At 39.9% G+C, this 18,209-nt stretch overlaps 2 protein-coding genes and 1 pseudogene across 4 annotated transcripts in view; 1 reads left to right on the top strand and 2 right to left on the bottom strand.

Moving 5' to 3' along the window:
• The window catches only part of SCAMP5 (secretory carrier membrane protein 5), a 57,060-nt gene extending 54,547 nt beyond the window's left edge, over positions 1–2,513 (bottom strand). For both annotated transcript variants that reach the window (XM_081156823.1, XM_081156825.1), the window contains exon 1: positions 2,428–2,513. In XM_081156823.1, coding sequence (XP_081012949.1) covers positions 2,428–2,445 — 18 coding nt within the window. In that variant the 5' untranslated portion in view covers positions 2,446–2,513. The remainder of the gene's footprint in view (positions 1–2,427) is intronic.
• Positions 2,514–2,708: 195 nt separating this feature from the next.
• COX5A (cytochrome c oxidase subunit 5A) lies at positions 2,709–18,099 on the top strand (the record flags this gene model as incomplete). The annotated part of the gene is made up of 5 exons (XM_081157024.1): positions 2,709–2,814; positions 10,696–10,812; positions 12,995–13,116; positions 14,360–14,482; positions 17,934–18,099. The coding sequence occupies 4 exons, from the start codon at positions 2,709–2,711 to the stop codon at positions 14,471–14,473; spliced, it is 459 nt and encodes a 152-aa protein (XP_081013150.1). The 3' UTR covers positions 14,474–14,482; positions 17,934–18,099.
• LOC308566587 (ATP synthase-coupling factor 6, mitochondrial pseudogene) lies at positions 15,686–17,927 on the bottom strand (annotated as a pseudogene). Its single transcript has one exon. The product of its transcript is annotated as an ATP synthase-coupling factor 6, mitochondrial pseudogene (transcript).
• Positions 18,100–18,209: the final 110 nt, after the last annotated feature.

Raw genomic sequence — 18,209 nt, 5'->3', positions numbered from 1 at the left:
GATAGATCTACTTGCTTTGCTTCTTTGATAAATTTATTTGCTTTACTTCTTTAATAAATTCACTTTACTGCAACACTGCTGCCTGGTGTCACTGATTTGAAACCTTTCCTATGAGACTGACAAAAACTGAGGAGGGGACAGCTCTCTCCCTGCAACTCAGGGGGCTGTCTGATAACACCTTTTCTGGTATTTCAGGTGTCTATAATAATTTTGATGAATATTAATTGAAATGCAAAGAGGTCAAAGCTTTCCCACGTGTTCTTTGGTTAGTTTGGTGGGAGAAGTTGAGGGCAGGTGATTTGAAAAAAGTTTGTTTATCCTTTTTCCAGTGTCAAAGTAAGAAATATTCAAACCTGTGAAGAATTTTTGTGTTTGAGCCAAAACTATCGACAATTGCTAGGAAGCAAAATCTCAGCGGATTGAGATAATGCTCCAGAGAATAGCAGTTTTACACCTTATTTTATGTATTACAATTAAAAGAGGAGATGTCAGTGGGTTTTATGAAATCTATTGGTGATAGGTTAGGGAGGCAGGAGAAAGCAAAGAGAAGAAACCTCTGGGGTTGGGTAAAAAGTAAAATGATAGACACACACTTTTTTCACTTAGATGGGTGTAAGATAGTTAACAGTCAACAATTAACTCAATAACAATGAGGGGATTTGTGGCCTCTACAGAGCAGTGCCTGTGCTTTGAGGGGTCCATAAAAAAGAAAATTACTTTGACATTCCAAAGATACATTATCATAGATGCAAAATGACAACAGACAGATTCAGTTAAGGGAAACATTGACCTTGGTCAGAAAAGGCACCAGCCTAGGACATGACTACCTACCATAAACTGCTTTAGTTTAAAAAGTTTTAATTTCAGACCATCCTTTGTCTTTACCTTAGGTCTCTGGGTTTGCATCGCCGCCATGTCGGCCTTCCTTGAGCTAGTTAAGTAAGCATGTGGCCCCAGTCATCCACACCAGACAGGCTGGTAACCCCTAAAGCCATACTGCTAGGGAGGCAAAAGAAAAAGGCAGATGCTGATGACCAGGAGAGAGGGCCTGGAGTGAGGAAGAGGAGACTGAATGTCCATTTTTTCTTTCCTCATTGAGTACAGGGATAGAAATGAGGAATCCCAAGACAAAAGAAACTGTCTCATTACCTCAGGATGTCAGTGAGATAATTCAGACCTGGGAAAAGTGCAGAGCAGCTCAAAGTCAAGATGTAGTTATGTTAGGGGCAGAGATGTTGATCATGTTCTCTTGACCGTGGTTGGTAGCTATAGTTACAAGAAATATTAATCATGTTCTGTTAACTGTGATTATTCTGTTCTAATTAGAAAAAGCACTTTCTAACCTGGCTGGAAATTATCCTTGGAATGCAGTTTATTCTCTTTTTCCAAGAACTGCCTATCATCATGGACAGATTAACAACCTTGTTCCCAAAACAGTGGAATCCTGGAGCACCTGCCCATTGCAACCCCCAGCCCACATTGCCTGTAACCTGGTCCTGGAACGGCCCACCTGGAGTCCCCAAGGCGCCCTCCCTCTACGAACCCTTTCCCACACTCAGCCCACCTTGCCTACTTCCCCATGCCTGTAATTCCTATTTTCCCATGTAATCTTTGTCCTTCTACCCAATATCAGCTGACTTATGGGGGGGGGGGGGGGGGCTGCAGCAGCAGAGCAGATTTTTGTGGATGACCATTACCGCTCTCCCAATTTGCCAGCAATATTGGAATAAATGCTCATATACAATTCAACCCTGTCTCTGCTTAATTGTCTCAAGTGGTGACACACAGCCCAGAGCCATTGTTGTCCAGGTTTCAGTTAGTGAGGCCAGATTCTATCATAAAAGCCTGGGAATTTAGCATTGTGGGTGGAGTTTGGCCAGAAATATTCAGGTGAGTCCTCCGAATTGGGGATCTGGTGAATAGAGCCTTGATTGTCTGCAAGCAATCTAATTTCTAAGCCTGTTTCCTTATTTGTAAAGTAAAGTGGTTGGACTAATTTTTTTTTTTTTAATGTTTTTATTGGTTTTAGAGAAACATCAATGAGAGAAACTTCATTCAGCTGCCTCCTGCACACCCCCTACCAGGGATGGAGCCTGCAACCTAGGCTTGTGCCCTGACCTGGAATCTAACGGGGGACCTCTTGGTGCACGGGAGGAGCTCAACCAACAGAGACACATCAGCCAGGGCTAGACTCATTTTTTTAATGCTTGAGATTTATGACATAAGAACAGTTACTAATAATTTATATGTAAACAGTTGCTTTCCCCTCCCCCAGTCGTTCTCTTATTTTAGGCTCAAACGGGGGTAGGAGGAAGCAGAGGTATTTTTATTTTAACTTGTCGTTATTATTGTTATTCACATTTCGAGGTGATGGAGTAGCCCCCCCGCCCCAGCCGGAATTCAACCACGATACTGTCCACCACTCACTCTGCCCCTTGCCTCCATTTTCGCTCCATGATGTCAGCACAGGGCCACTGAACCAGAGACCTAGTTCAATATGGCACCAAAACGGTTTGTCCTCAGCGCGACGCCGTAGCCTAGGGCCATGTGGCGCTTCCGCCAGCGGAAAAGGGAGCAACGTAGCGGGTGGGGCCTCATGCTCCGCCCTCTGCGCGTCCGGGCGTGAGTCCCACCCCCGCGGTCTCCGGAACGACTGAACTTGCAGCCGGCTTCTCTTCAGCCTCAGCCTGCGCGCCGCCATCGCCGTCATGCTCGGCCCCGGTCTCCGCCGCTGCGCCGTAGCAGCAGCTGCAGTCGCCCGGGCCAGCCCTCGAGGTCTCCTGCACCCCGCCCCGGGCCCCGGCCCCGCTGCGGGTAAGGTCCGCTCCTGCGCCCGCGTGTCCTTGCGGTGACCTGGGCCCCCGCCGCCACGCGAGGACAGGCTCGCCCCGCGGCCTATGCTGCCCGGCCGGCGGGCGTCCGAACCTAGTGGTCGCTGGCGTCCTGTCCGTCGCCTCCGGGTGCGGAGAACGCGAGGACGCGCCCCTGGGGCCTACCTCAGAGCGACTTCCTTGTGTGGGCACCGCGGACCGGTCAGGTGTGGACGTGCTGTAGGCGCCAAGGAGGGTTCCCAGCGCACCTCCCGCGTCAATCCGACCCCTTCGGTCCTCGGGGCGTGACCGTAATACCCCGGCGCAGACCCCTGCGGCCACCTGATTGGGAGTGTCCGCCGCCATCAGCGCTTTGGCGAAGGTGACATTGAGCCGCCTGGCGCGCTGCTCAGCGTAGGGGCGGGAGAGGGCCCTCAGAGGAGCCGGGCACCGCTGCCTCCAGGGTCTTTCGAGAATACAATATGCCTCCTTGTGGGGCACAGTATACATTTTTTTTAAATAAGGCATTTCTCGGTAGGCGTTTTGTGGGTCACCTTCACAGACCGTTGTTAATTTTTAGATACTGCTATGCCACGATCTAATCATTCCACGTTTACGAGAGATCAACGTGCGTGGTTGTTTCCTTAGGTCTGAAAGAGCGCGAATAGGTGATAAGAATGTTACTGTTTCGAAAATGGGGTACCGCAGACCAGGAATACTGGGTTCTACAGACTGGGGCGGGGGGGGCACTTTATTGTTTGCTTCGGGTTAGAAGCCTAGTTGTTGGAGTATGAAATGTGCTGATTCCTGTCTCTTATTTTTCCTTCCCCAATATATGTGTTCCCAGTGACTGTCTAGCGCTATAACTTTATTTATTTTTTTAAATATATCTTTATTGATTTCAGAGAGAGAGAGAGACAAACATCAATGATGAGAGAGTCATTGATCGGGCTGCCTAGCCCGCAACCGGGGCATGTGCCCTGACTGGGAATCAAACCCTGAATTCCTGGATCTTAGGTTGATGCTCAACTGCTGAGCCACGCCCCGCCGAGCCAGCACTATAATTTTGATTATTGTAACTGCAGTTTGATCTTGGTCCATGATAGGTGTATATGCTCCATCATTTAGCCCCTAAACATACATATTTTAACATATGAACTCAGAAACTCAAAACCAATAAGATTTTCTTGGCTATTTTGAGTGTTTTAAGTAGACACCTCACCTAAGGAATATGTTTCACTCCATTCAATTTAGACTTTATTTTCTATAATTTATCAGAATGGTAAGGTTGGCATGCACTTCAGAGACCATGGAGACCATCTTATTTTAAGGAAGAGGAAACCAAAGCCCATCTTGGGAATCTGACACCTTAATTAGTGGTAAAACCATTTTCTGTTTCTTAGCCATAGTTATTTTTGGCCCATCCTGATGTTTTTCAGGCTTTATGTTTTTTTATTCTTTCCTTATTTAAATGTGAAAGGAGGAAACACTACATTAATTTTTTCATATAGACACATTTTGGGGAGGTTTTTATGACCTTCAAAAGAATTATATTTTGTGGCAGGTCAAGGAAAAGACCAGAGGTTTTTGGCAAACTGTAAATTAAGGGGATTCTTTTTTTCTTAGTAAGTTTGGACATAATGGTTTATCTCTTATGTGTTCTATTCCTACTCTTAGAGTTTAATTCATAAACAAAAAGTTGTATTTTAGATGTTTGTCCCTTAGGCCTAAATATTTGCCACAAGGAGTCAGTATTGTTTACAGCTGTGTCAGCTGCTTTCTAGCCCTGTGACCTTGGACATGTTAACCTTAACACTCAGTTGCCTCTTCTCTAAAATCAGGATAATATTTGGTAGTGGTGAGGTTTCCGTGAGATAAGGTAGCTCTTAGCATCTTGTCTGGCACTAATGCTTAACATATAATTGCTTTATTATAGTGAATTTCACTTTTGCATATTATAGGTATGAGATTAAAGAGATTCTATGCAATTGAAAGTCAGAAAGTATTAAGGTTCTTGTATGAGGTGATCCAAGGTCAAATGAAAGAATATTTGAAAGAGCTCTGGAAAGGTTAACCTGAGTGGCCTCAAGTTTGCTCTAGTTTAGTAGCAACCCAAATTTGGCCCATGAAGAAGTCTCCAACTTGAAACAATTGTGTTCCAGTAACTGCTGAATTAGGTAATTAAAATGTTTTAAACAACAGCTAGAGTCTCTAGTTAACCCTTTTTTTTTTTAAATATATCTATTGATTTCAGAGAGAGGAAAGGAGAGGGAGAGAGAGAGAGAGAAACATCAATGATGAGAGAGTCATTGATCGAGCCTGCAACCCAGGCATGTGCCCTGACCGGGAATCGAACCTGATCGCCTGGATCCTAGGTCAACGCTCAACCGCTGAGCCGTGCCCAGCCGGGCTCTAGTTAACCCTTAAAACCTACACAATCCTGGCTCCTACAGGATAATTTGAGAAGGGTGGGAGGAGTTTTCTTTTTCTGTTTCTTGGTGCAGGGCTGAATATAAGTGGTACTTTTTTTCACCTTTCCACCCTCTTTTTTGCACCACTTCCACATTTCTAGATTTTTGGCATTCGGGCCCCAAGATCCATGCCTACTTTTAAGCCTTGCACCTCAGGGTTCTGCCTTTGAGTCTGTTCATGTATCCTTTCCATTAATTGCTGCTTTCTCTTACTCCTAGAATCACCACCAAAATGTTCATTCTTTGGGCCTTGTTCCAGCTGATTATTAAATGGAAAGCTATCTGATTAAACCAAAGGGATTAATGAGCTCCTTAATTTTCCTAAATATGCCAGCAGCAGCAGCTTCTTTCTCTCCTCTTCCCTTCCTTCTCTTCCCCTCTTCTCCTTTCCCTTCTCCTGCCTTCCTTTCTTCCTTCCCCTCCTCCTTCCTCTTCCTCTTCCTCTTCCTCTTCCTCTTCCTCTTCCTCTTCCTCTTCCTCTTCCTCCTCTTCTTCCTCTTCCTCCTCTTCCTCCTCTTTCTCCTCCTTCTCCTCCTCCTCCTCCTCCTTTTCTTCCTCCTCCTCTTCTTCTTGTGCTTAACTGAATGCCAAAAAGCAGTATTAGAAATAGCGTTTTAGATTGAGGCTGTAGAAATGTCTCAGTTTTTTTACAGCTGCTTTCCCCTTTTTTACTCTGGAACCTTCAGGTTGTATGAAAGCACTGAGCAGTTGTTTTCTAAAGTAGTTTGCCTTACAAACCTCAAAATTTGGTGGAAAAGCTATCAATGGCGGGGAGGGAGGGAATGCCTATACAGTTTACCTAAAAATCAAAATGTTAAGTATGACGCGGCATGTTCATAGCTATGAGAATAGATCCTACTCTACCCATTACTGGAATTGGGAATATAGTTTAAACCATGTGGGAGATGGGAGAATCTTTGCCTCCTGGAAGGGATGTGTGTTCCTGGTTTATGCTTGGTGTTCTAAAAAGTTGTTGAATACACTCAAACCTCAGTTCTCAAACATCTCCCACGTTGAACAATTTGGTTCTGGTTCTCCACCAAGTTGTTCACATAAAAAAATGTCTTGGTTGTGGAGCAGAACTTCAGTTCTCTACCTCACCATACTTTCATGCTGATACATCAGCATGACAAAAAGTGTCGCTCAGGCTCTTGTCTCAGGAGAGAATGTGAGTCAGTTTACTGCTAAACCTCGTGTTGTAAACATTTCAGGAAATTGTGCTGTGAATTTGTTTGGTTTGGTTTGGTTTTTGCTTTTGTTGCTGGCAAAATGGATGATTAGCACAGTTATAAAACATAAAGGGGTTGTCAAGAATGCTAATGTTGCCCTGGCTGGTGTGGCTCAGTTGGTTGAACATAACCCCATGCACCAAAAGATTGGTGGTTGGATTCTGGTCTGGGCGCGTTCCTAGGTTGTAGGCTTGATCCTCAGTAGGGGGTGTGTAGGAGGCTGCTGATCAATGTTTCTCCCTCTCCCTTCCTCTGTCTCTAAAATAAAAAACATTAATAAAAAAAATGCTAATGTTGCTAAGGGTGTGAAAAACAATGATCACAGGCAGTTGAAGAGTAGAAAAGCTGTTGTTGATTTTAATAAATGAAAAGTGGTTATCCCAAAATAGCATTTTGAAGCAGTGGTACATGAAAAAGGGAAGACGCTGCATGCTGACTTCCTGAAAGACACCCCTGAAACGAGTGCTGAAAGTGATTTTTCTTAAGGCTAGTAGAGGGTGATTTGATAACTTTAAGAAGTGTTTGTTTATAGATCAGACAATTCATTAGACATGTGTAGCATATGTAAGAAAGGTTAAAACAGAATCATTTGGGAGTCTGGAACAAACTAATTCAATTTACATTATTTCTAATAGGGGGAAAATGATTCAATTTTTGAACAAATGGCTTCTCAAACAGCCTACTGGGACTAATTAAGTTCGAGAACCGAGGTTCCACTGTGCAACCAGTTTGTAACTTGGGACTCCCCAGAAGGAAGGTAAACAAATATTGAAAGTGATCCATTGATCTCCTTGACTGGGATTTGCACTTGCTGGTCATCTTTTTCACAGTTAGAAAACAATACAAAGCTACCAGTCATCTGATGAAATCCATGCCCAGCAGTGAGCAAAAGAGTTGGTTATTGCCCTAGCCAGTTTGGGTCAGTGGTTAGAGCGTTGGACTGTGGACTGAAGGGTTCTGGTTCAATTCTATCCAGGGGCACGTACCTTGGTTGCAGGCTCGATCGCTGGCCCTGGTAGTAGCCCTGGTAGGGGCACTTGCAGGAGGCAACCAATTGATGTGTCTCTCTCACATCGATGTTCCTCCCTCCCTCCCTCCCTCCCTCCCTCCCTCCCTCCCTCCCTCTCACTGTCTCTCCCCCTTTCCCCCCTTCCACTCTCTGAAAAGCAATGGAAAAAGTATCCTTGGGTGAGGATAAAAAAAAAAAGAATTGGTTATTGTGAAACACTTTTCTGGGTGGTAAGAAAGATATACTTAGTAATTACCTCTGGTGAGGGAATGCATATATTTCATATTTCTTGGGTAAATGCTCAAAGTGGAATTACTGGGTCGTATGGTAGATGTGTGTTTAACTTGATAATAAACTGCTAAACAGCCTTCCAAATTGGTTGTACCATTTTACACTTGCACTTTAAGTATTTAGTAAGGATAACTTTAGATTTTGAAAAAAGTAGCTTATACATTTTTGGTAACAGTGGGTAGGAGCCTTGTTGTGATCTATGCTTTCGGATTTGTTAAATGTGAATATTAATCCTGTAAGAGTTATTAACTATTCATATATTCATATAGTTTTGACTAAATGTTTGCACTTAAAATACTTTTAGGTCTAGAGAGTCATTCTTTTTTCTTATCGTAGAAATTAAAGAGTACCCAATTCCAGCCCATTTATATACATGTCCCACTTCATTCTGGGCTCAGATTGTGGAAATTTAGGTCTCTGGTAAGATTGGGACTTGTGCTGTGGTCCTCTGTGACTAATGACAGGTATTTTGCTATAGGTTCAAATGGCAATTTATCCTTTTGCTTGATCTGCAGAACTGGCTAGTATTCCATCTTTTCCTCTTTTTGTTTTCTTTCTCTCTTTTTCTTATTTTCTTTCATTTTTCTGCACTCTCTTGCCAGTTAGAGCATTAAAGATGTATGGGATATACCTAACATTTAAATTTCAGAGTACACTTAGAGCCCAGAGGTTTCTGCATAGTTTTTGGTTTTTTAAATTTAATTTTAATATTTTCCATCACCCTTTATCCCCTCCATGCCCTCTTCCACCTCTATCCTCCCAAAACCCCAGCAATCACTGTGCTGTTGTCCATGTTCATGAGTTCTCTCTCTTTTTTTTTCCTTTTTTGCTCAATCCTTTTTAAAATTTTTTAATTGAATTTTTGAGAAAGAAACATTGATTTGTTATTCCACTTATTTATGCATTTTGACTCTTGTATGTGCCCACAACCTTGGCATATCAGGTTGGTACTCCAACCAATTGACCTACTGGGCCAGGGCTTGCTCTGTGTGTGTGTGTGCGCGGTATTTTGTTTTTTTGTTTTGTTTGTTGCTTTTTTTGTTTGTTTGTTTGATAAGCCTTTAACAATAACTAGAAACTATACCAAGCTTGTCTAATTCATCTAACAGAAAATGCAATTTGAAGAATGTTTTATTTCTATAAATTATGATTTTCATAAATAGATCAATTAAGACATTTTTAGATAAGGATTAATTTATAGCTACCATTTATTGAGTATCTGCCTACAAAGTACCAAGTCCTAGGCACTGTTACCTGGCCTTTTATAATTTTTTTATTGATTGATTTTAGGGAGAGAAAAACCGAAACATTGATTGTTGTTTCACTTATTTACACATTCCCTGGTTGATTCTTATATGTTCCCTGATCAGGGATCAAACCCACTACCCGACCCAGGGCTCTGGCCTTCATTTTTAATCATCATAATCTGCTAAGGTAAAGGTATCTGCATTTTACAAATAAGGAAAATAAAAGAAGTTAACTTGTGGTTGGATGCTTCTAGGCTCTGCTGCTTCCTAAAACCCAAAGGTAAAATTTCCTTCTCCCCCAGCCCCTACCATACAGAGGCTGTTTAGAAAGAGCCAACTCCTAATTCAATGTCCAACTGACAGGCAGTAACTAAAATGGAAAGGCTTTCATATGGTGCTACAAAGGGTGTAATGATTGGGAGCAGAATGCTAAGTGTGTCTTGTTTTCTTGACACTTATATTTTTTTAAATCTCACTTCTTAGAAATCTTATAAAGTAGTATTTTTTTTATTGGGTGTAAGTCAAAGGGCATGTTTATCAAAATTTATGGGGAGGGAGCTGTAGTGTGATAAAACAGTTTTTAAATTACTATTGCTTTGTCAGGATATGTAATTTATTTTGGAATATAATTTAATAGAAAACATAAGATTTAAAAATTTTTATCAAAAATATATCTTATAAATTTGCTTAAGTACTAGAATGAAGTCCTGGCCAGGTAGCTCAGTTGGTTAGAGCGTCATCCCTATACACCAAGGTTGTGGGTTTGATCCCTTGTCAGGGCACACACAAGAGTCAACCAGTGAATGCATAAATAAGAGGAAGAATAAATCAGTGTTTCTCTCTCTCTTGCCCCCTTTCCTCCCTCCCTCTCTCTCTCTCAAATCAGTAAATTTTAAAAAATGAATGAATTTCAGAATAAGTTTTAGAATGAGCATTATTTTAAATTAGGATTTAATTCTCTGTTTATTGTAAAAATTCAGACATTTTGGAAGTGTATAAAGAAATAAGGTTTTTCCTTTCAGAGATAACCAATGTTAACAATTTCAAGCTAGCATTACACATTAGGGGGGAAAGCATAAACATACACCCATAGTACTTTTTGTTCTGCTTTTCTTTGTTTAATTTTTAAGATTTTTTTTCATATCAATACATAAGATTTGACATTTGACCTGCTGAATAATTTTTCTACTGTGACATACAGTTGATTCAAAACTTAATGCATTGAATGTATTTATTTTTATTTTTTTGTTTACTTTTTTTTTTAATATGTCTTTATTGATTTCAGAGAGAGGAAGAGAGAGATAGAAACATCAGTAATGAGAGAGTCATTGATTGGCTGCCTCCTGCACATCCCGTACTGGGGATCAAGCCCACAACCCGGGCATGTGCCCTGATGGGGAACCAAACCTCAATCTCCTAGATCATAGGTCAGTGCTCAACCGCTGAGCTCAGCCGGCCGGACTACATTGAATGTATTTAAATGCCACTGAACTGTATACTTAAAAATGTTTAGGATGGTAGATGTTATATGTGTTTTAACACAATAAAAAAAGAAAACAAACAAAAAACCCTTAATGTATTGACAGGATTTATCAAGTTCTGCTTCTGTACACTGCAGTTATTCTTTCTCCATTGTAGCCATCCAGTCAGTTCGCTGCTACTCCCACGGGTCACATGAGACAGATGAGGAATTTGATGCTCGCTGGGTGACATACTTCAACAAGCCAGATATTGATGCCTGGGAATTGCGTAAAGGTAATTGGGATATAGACTGCTGGACAGTCTATTTTGTCTATTTTGGTATAGAATTATGAACTGCTTTGTAGTCTTTCATTACTTTGTTAAAAGCAACTATTTTGAAAACATGTATCATGTAAACTAAGTACTCTCCTGCAACTTGCAGTTAGAAAACATTATAGCTTCCATAGTATTTCCTGTAAAGCAAGGTTTTAAAGCAGGCACAATTCATAGTTAGTGTCAGATAATAGATCTTTGTTGCAAGTGTTGTCCTTTGCATTGTAACTTGTTTAGCAGCATCCTTGGCTTCTACCCACTAGGTGCCACCCCCCACCCCACCCCAGTTGTGACAACCAAAAATGTTTCCTGGGAGTCAAAATTACCTCTAATTGAATGAGAGGTCAGGGTGAGCAGGAGTTAAATTTTGTATCTTTTAGATAATTTATGCAAGTAGTCATTTGGTTCTTCTCCCTTCTTAGTCATAATTTGGGTTTTTTGTTATTTTTATTCTCAGTTATGATTTGTCTTGCCCGAATAAGTGTCCAGTCTAAGTGAGCTAGAACTTATTTTTCCTAAACTCATAGATGTGCATTTAACCATGTGTAAGTAGCATTAATGATAACTAGTCTAATAGTTAGACTAGTAACGTAGATAACTTAAGGTGTAGGCAGTTTATCTCAGACCAAGAATTCAGTCTCTGTGACTATATTCTAGCATTATAGTAACTGGTGTCCTTTGTTTAAATATTATAAAATAAAAGCAAGAAACCTAAGTGCTTCAAATTTCTCTGCAGGAATGTAATGGCTCCATTTTGCTGCAACCAAGGAAATACTTATTTAATAATTTTGAGAAGTAATTAAAAGAACAGAAATTCTGCATTTCTGTTAAGAGAATTTAAATTTTATGTCTTATTTTGTGCAAAGCTGAAAGTAATCATGCCCAACCGTTTTTCTGGTTGAATATTTGAGTCTGTGCACTAATGTTTCTCTATGTATCTTTAATGTCTTCATTTGAGCTTCATTAACTCTCCTTTAGCATTTCTCTGGTTGTTTTTAGATTACTTCCCAATCAAATCTATTTTAAAGCAATCAAAGTGCATACATTGTACTAAGAGTTAAAGATACGAGTTGAAAATGATCCTCTTGTTTGAAAATGTTTGTTTTTCTTCATTACACAGGCTACTACATACTTCTTTCCACTTATTTATTGTGGAAGAGTCATTATGATCTTATCATCTAGGATTTGTTAAAAGTAGATTCTCTCATTTTATAGATAAGAGAATAGAGGCCTGATGGGTTCCAGGACCCAATTCCAATGTGTGTGTGGAGGCTTCCCTACACCAAGAAACAAATCTGGATGCCAGCAGGGTGTCCAGGAATTCAACTCAGTATGGCATTATCTACCTTACCCACAAGTAGAATCAGATTCCACAGGTAAAGGGCTCAGTCTCACAAGATTACCCTTCACTTTAGAGACTGGTTTTAAGCCTAGGTGGTTCATCTGTGCTTCTGACCTACCAACTACAAATCAGAAGTTCTCACAACCCCCTCCTTGGGTTCAAATAGTTCACAGAACTCAAGAAAACCTGTTTATTCACTATATTTACAATTTATTACAAAGGTTGTTAAAGGATACAAATCAGCCAGATAGATACATAAGATGAGGTCCCAAATGAAGGAGCTTCTGTTCTCATGGATCTTGGGGGCCTGCACAGTGGCTCATGGAGGCATTATAATACCTCAGTGTGGAAGCTCTCTGAAAAAGGACCAAGGGCCTTTCCTATGGTTTTTATGGAGGCTTCATTACCTAGTCATGATTGACTAATTCTTTGGCCATTGACAATTAATTCAACCTAAAGCCCCTCTCCCTTCCTTGGAAATCAGGGGTGGAACCGAAAATTTCAATCTTCTATGCAGAGTTGGTCTCTTCTGGCAACCAACCCCCACTCTTGGGAGTCCAAAAGTTACCTCCTTAATGTAACAAGAGGCACCATTGTGATCTCATCACTGAGAAGATTCCAAGGAGGGTTGGGGGTTCTGTGCCAGAAACAGACCGAATATATATTTATTATAAATCACAGTATCATAGGCCAAAATAGACAAGATCACATGTCTGTGTTTTAATAAAAACATAGATAACTAAATTATAGTTTAAGTGAGAATATTTCAGGTTGATGTGGCCCCTCTTTTTAATTTGACAGGGATGAACACACTTGTTGGCTATGATCTGGTTCCAGAACCCAAAATCATTGATGCTGCTTTGCGGGCATGCAGACGGTTAAATGATTTTGCTAGTGCTGTTCGCATCCTAGAGGTTGTTAAGGTCAGTGAAATAATGCTCACGTTTTTCTGGAAATATGTGATCTGGTGATTAGATGTCAGCATATTCTGTATTTTTTAATTTGTTAAAATTCCTAAGATTAGTTCTTATATAGCTAGAGGGAATGTACAGTGCAATTAATAATTTTTTTGCAGTGCAGTTTGACAGAATTTATCCCAGGCCTTAAAATTTGTGCTTGATACTCTTTGGTTCAGCACATCCATTTAAGAGTTTATCTTAAGGATGTACAAAGGTTTAACTATAATTTATCTTTGTGCTATTTGTGATAGGAAATTAAATGTTGTTAGTAATTTCTTAAGGTGGGACTTCCCAGAAGTGGTTATTATTACACAAATGTGTTTAACAGTAAACATATTTAAATTAAACATATTTATAGCATGTTAACTAAAGAAAATTATGAAACCACTTTTGTGGTGTGACCCCATTTTATTAAAATATATATAGGTGAAAATGTAGGTGGGCATATTCTCCCTTTTGCTTGATTATAGTTTCTGATTTCTCTGTAATGTGCAAATAAATACATTTCATTTTAAACAAGAATTTTATAATTAAAAAAATATAACTAAGAAAGCTTAGAATTTGTTAAAGGCAGAAGAATAGCAGCTTGGCAGTGTCCTTAGTCCTTTTTGTCCCTGGGGAACTTTGTGACAACATATAGGTATTAATGTATGTTGTGGTGAGTATTCATGAAAACTCTCTTGCCCTAGAAATAAGTATTCTCTAAGTGTAGCTCTCCAAGAAAGGATGTGGTCTATAAGATAGAAATTCAAGATCTGTAAAAAAAAAAGTGTGAGATTACTTTATCTACAATGGATGATAATTTAGGGTTCTGTAGGCTATCAATTCATTCAGCACCAGTAGTTAATTCAGTTAGGGTCTCAAATTGGAAGCAAATTTTAAAACTTTTCCTCTGTTAAGTTAATTATTCCTTTTGCCTGCTGGGTATGTTTAATTACCTTCACAAAATTCTGTCATCACCACCCTGTTTTCCAGTAACTGAGGCTTTGAAAAAAAATTTTTCTGGATTTAGTCTAATTGTCTTAGTTATTTCCAAAGTGTCTTTAAAAACCTACCTTGACTAGTGCCCACAAAGTTGCTCTCTTTATGGAACAAATATGTTAAAAAAAAGTAGTCTCTGCATATGTGAGTAAAAGCATTTTCAGGTTCATTTTGTAAATAGAGATGGCTTTTCAGAGAGCTAAATGTGAATTTTTTTTGCCATCAGGACAAAGCAGGACCTCATAAGGAAATCTACCCTTATGTCATCCAGGAACTTAGACCAACTTTAAATGAACTGGGAATCTCCACTCCAGAGGAACTGGGCCTTGACAAAGTATAAACTCCATCGGTAAGCAACGTACCACTGACTAAAGCAGTAAAGAATCCAGGGAGGGGTGAATGAGTGACATTTCAGTGTTTTCAGAGTAAGACCTTTTAATGGGCTTGTTAGAGGCTATGAGCATAGAGATTTAGAGGATACCAATGGTGATAACTAAGCAGCTTGGACTGTTATTCTTATCTGTTATAATTGTTCTCTTACTGGTGTAAAGGCAAGTAAGGTCTCCTTAATAAAAAGTCTATATAAAATATTTCAAGTATAAAGAATAGCATAGAGCCCTAGCCAGTTTGCTCAGTGGTTAAACGTCAGCATGTAGACTGAAGGGTCCCAGGTTTGATTCCAGCCAAGGGCACATACCTCGGTTGCAGGCTCAATCCCTGGCCCTGGGGCATGTGTGGGAGGCAACCAGTCGATGTTGTCTCTCTCACATCAATGTTTCTCTCCCCCTCCCCCTCTCTCTCCTCCCCTCCCCCCCTTCCCCTCTCTCTGAAAAAGCAATGGAAAAAATATATATTCTCAGGTAAGGATTTAAAAAAAAAAAAGAATAGCATAGAGAGCCTGGTCAGTGCAGCTCAGTGGTTGAGTGTTGACCCATGAACCAAGAGGTCACTGATTCAATTCCAGGTCAGGGCACATGCCCAGGTTGTGGGCTCAATCCCTGGTAGGGGCTGTGCAGGAGGCAGCCAGTCAATGATGTTTCTATTTCTCTCCCTCTCCCTTCCTTTCTCTCTAAAGAATCAATTTTAAAAAAAACTTCTCTTTTAAAAAAGCGTAGAGAATAAATGTAACCACACCCAGGTTTTCAGATATTATTATTTCGCCATATATGCTTTAGTCACATATGTCCAGTCCCCGCCCACCCCAAGAAATGATTGGTTTCACCTAGAGTTGAAGCTCTCTGGATACCCTTCCCTCATTTCGGCCCATCAACCTCTCAAAAACTAAAAGTAATTCACTGCATTCAAGATATTTTTCATGTATTTTTTTTTTTTTATATATATATATGGACTTTTATTGATTTCAGATAGAGGAAGGGAGAGGGGGAGAGAGAGAGAAACACCAATGATGAGAGAGTCATTGATCAGCAGCCTCCTGCATGCCTCCCACTGGGGATGGAGCCTGCAACCCGGGCATGTGCCCTGATGGGGAATTGAACCTCGGTCTCCTGGATCCTAGGTGGATGCTCAATCCCTGAGCCACACCTGGCCAGGCTCATGCTTTTATACATGTGGTTATTTATTTATTTATTTTAAAAAATATATCTTTATTGATTTCAGAGAGAGGAAGAGAAAGGGGGAAAGAGAGAGAGAAACATCAGTGATGAGCGCCTAGGCATGTGCCTTGACTAGGAATTGAACCAAGATCTCCTGGATCATAGGTTAATGCTCAACCACCAAGCCAAGCTGGCCGGGCTACATGTGTTTATTTATTTTTTGTTGAAATGTATGTTTATTCTGATACTTCTGATCAGTTGTACACTTATCTAGGGCAAATTACCAAATAAATTTTACATTTCTTCAGGACTGGGGTTTTTCCATGGCTTCAAATTTGGGATCTTCAAATTTGAAGTCAGGGAATGCATTCATGTCTGCTTTACCATACATTTGCTTAAGCTTAAAAAGCTCCCTTTCCAAGTCTTGCTGATACTCTGGGCCAGCATCAACAGGTCCTCCAGATGACTGTCACTTAGTTTTGTATTCTCTAATCTTGTCCACGAAGAGTTTCTGTACAGGATCAAGCTCCTTATTAAATGCCACTGCTGTAACACCAATATTCCTTCTCAAATGGACTGAGGTTGCAGACTGGATGACAGAGGAGAACCTGAAGAGCCTCTGAAGAATCATGGTGATTCTTTTACTGAGGATATTTTTTCCATTGCTTGCACTCAGTCCCACGCTGCCAAAGCCACCATACATGTGTTTATTTTTAACAACAGTGTTTTATTAATTGATATTTTTGTTTTTGTGTGCCCAGGTTTAATTTAATAGTCAAGTAAATGTTCATCAATAATAAAAGCTTATTGTTCTGTATGGAAAGACAGATAGGTAATAAAACCAGCCACAACGTTGTCTAGGTAGTGAGCAGTGTGCAGAAAATCCTTTGTAAAACAGAAAATATATAAGCAATAACTCACTTTAATTTTATTTAACAAATACTAGTGTATATCTTTTTCCCCCTAAATCCTCACTTGAGGTTATTTTTCCATTGATTTTTACAGAGAGTGGGAGGGAGGGGAAGAGCAGGGGATAGAGAGAGAAACATAGATGTGAGAGCGATACATTGACTGGTTGCCTCCCACACGCATCCTGGGGTCAGGGATCGAACCTGCAACCCAGGTACATGCCCTTGATGAGGAATCAAACTCACGACACTTCTGTGCATGGGCTGACTCTCTAACCACTGAGCAACACTGGCCAGGGCAGTGTATGTAATTCTTGATATGTGTCAAGCAGTTTTAAGTACTATATAAATATTAATTCATTTAATCCTCATAAACATCCCTAAGAGGTGGTTACTGTTATTATACTATTCCTGTTTTATTATTTACTGGTGAGGAAACTGAGGCACCTTGTCCAAAGTCAAGGTAATATAATGCACATTTAAACCCAGGCAGACTGGCTCCAGAGTTCATTGCTCTTACTATGCCACATGTCCTGCATAGGCATTTACTAAGGTCATACTCTTATTTCTCAGAGTTAAAAAATAAGGCTTAAATAAAAGTGGACTCAAAATTATTTGAGGAGCTATTAAATATCAGATCCTTCACAAGATAAAGAACTAATGAGCCTGGTTAGGATATTATTAGTGAACATTTAGTCTTCCTACTGACAGACTAAGCAGAAAATGTTTGAGGTTTTACTGTAATCCACTTTGGGGCTTGCTTTTTGGAGAAGTCTTAATTTTTTATCTTTGTCCACAATCACCTGAAGTCAGATAGCTCATCTTTATAACCTATGGAAAGGTTTATAGGTTTATAACCTATAAACATTTCTTTGAGCACTAAGAGAAAATTAGGTATCCAGAATAGAGGATTTCCTAAGTTATATTTTTGAAGCTCTTATCTGTGGTTCATACTTCATGATGGACTCTTAAAAGGTTATCTAAACACTTGGCCTTAATTTTTATTTTATCAAATATTATTGCAAGAAGTCCAGAAGATCTTTGTTATATAGAATGTATTCTTGCTGCAGTAATGTGTTTCTTTTTTAAAAAAATTTAAGAGCAACTCCCCAATACTTTTCTGATTGGAAAAGAAGACTAACCCAGTAAGTACCAGGTATATAAACAACAAGAGAGCCACAGATAGCCCCCTGTGAGGTGACCATAGCAGGATTAAGAAAGCACAGAAAAGGCTACATAGAGGAAGTTATTTCCCTGGGCTGTTGATCTAAAGAAGGTTATTGTAAAGATTTCTACTTTTTCATTATTTCCTGCTAATTGTTCATATTTTCTCTTACAGATAGGCTTCCCAAGGATTTACTGATAATGCTACTTGAGTGTAAACAATCACCTGGAAATACTGATGATAACATATTACCTTATTTGAACAAGTTTTCCTTTATTGAGTACCAAACCATGTAATGGTAACTTGAACTTTAATAAAAGGAAATGAGTTTGAACTTAAATTTGATACTGTTCCATCTGTTTACATTAAAAAGCAGAAAATGGTTTCACAGTTTTGTTGTTACCTTATGTGCTGAAAGAACTTTAATTTTCTGGAAGCCATCACTAGAGA

Source organism: Miniopterus schreibersii (assembly GCF_964146895.1).
Source record: "Miniopterus schreibersii genome assembly, chromosome: 1".
NCBI classification, from domain to species: domain Eukaryota; kingdom Metazoa; phylum Chordata; class Mammalia; order Chiroptera; family Miniopteridae; genus Miniopterus; species Miniopterus schreibersii.
This window is presented reverse-complemented; position numbering and strand designations above follow the sequence as displayed.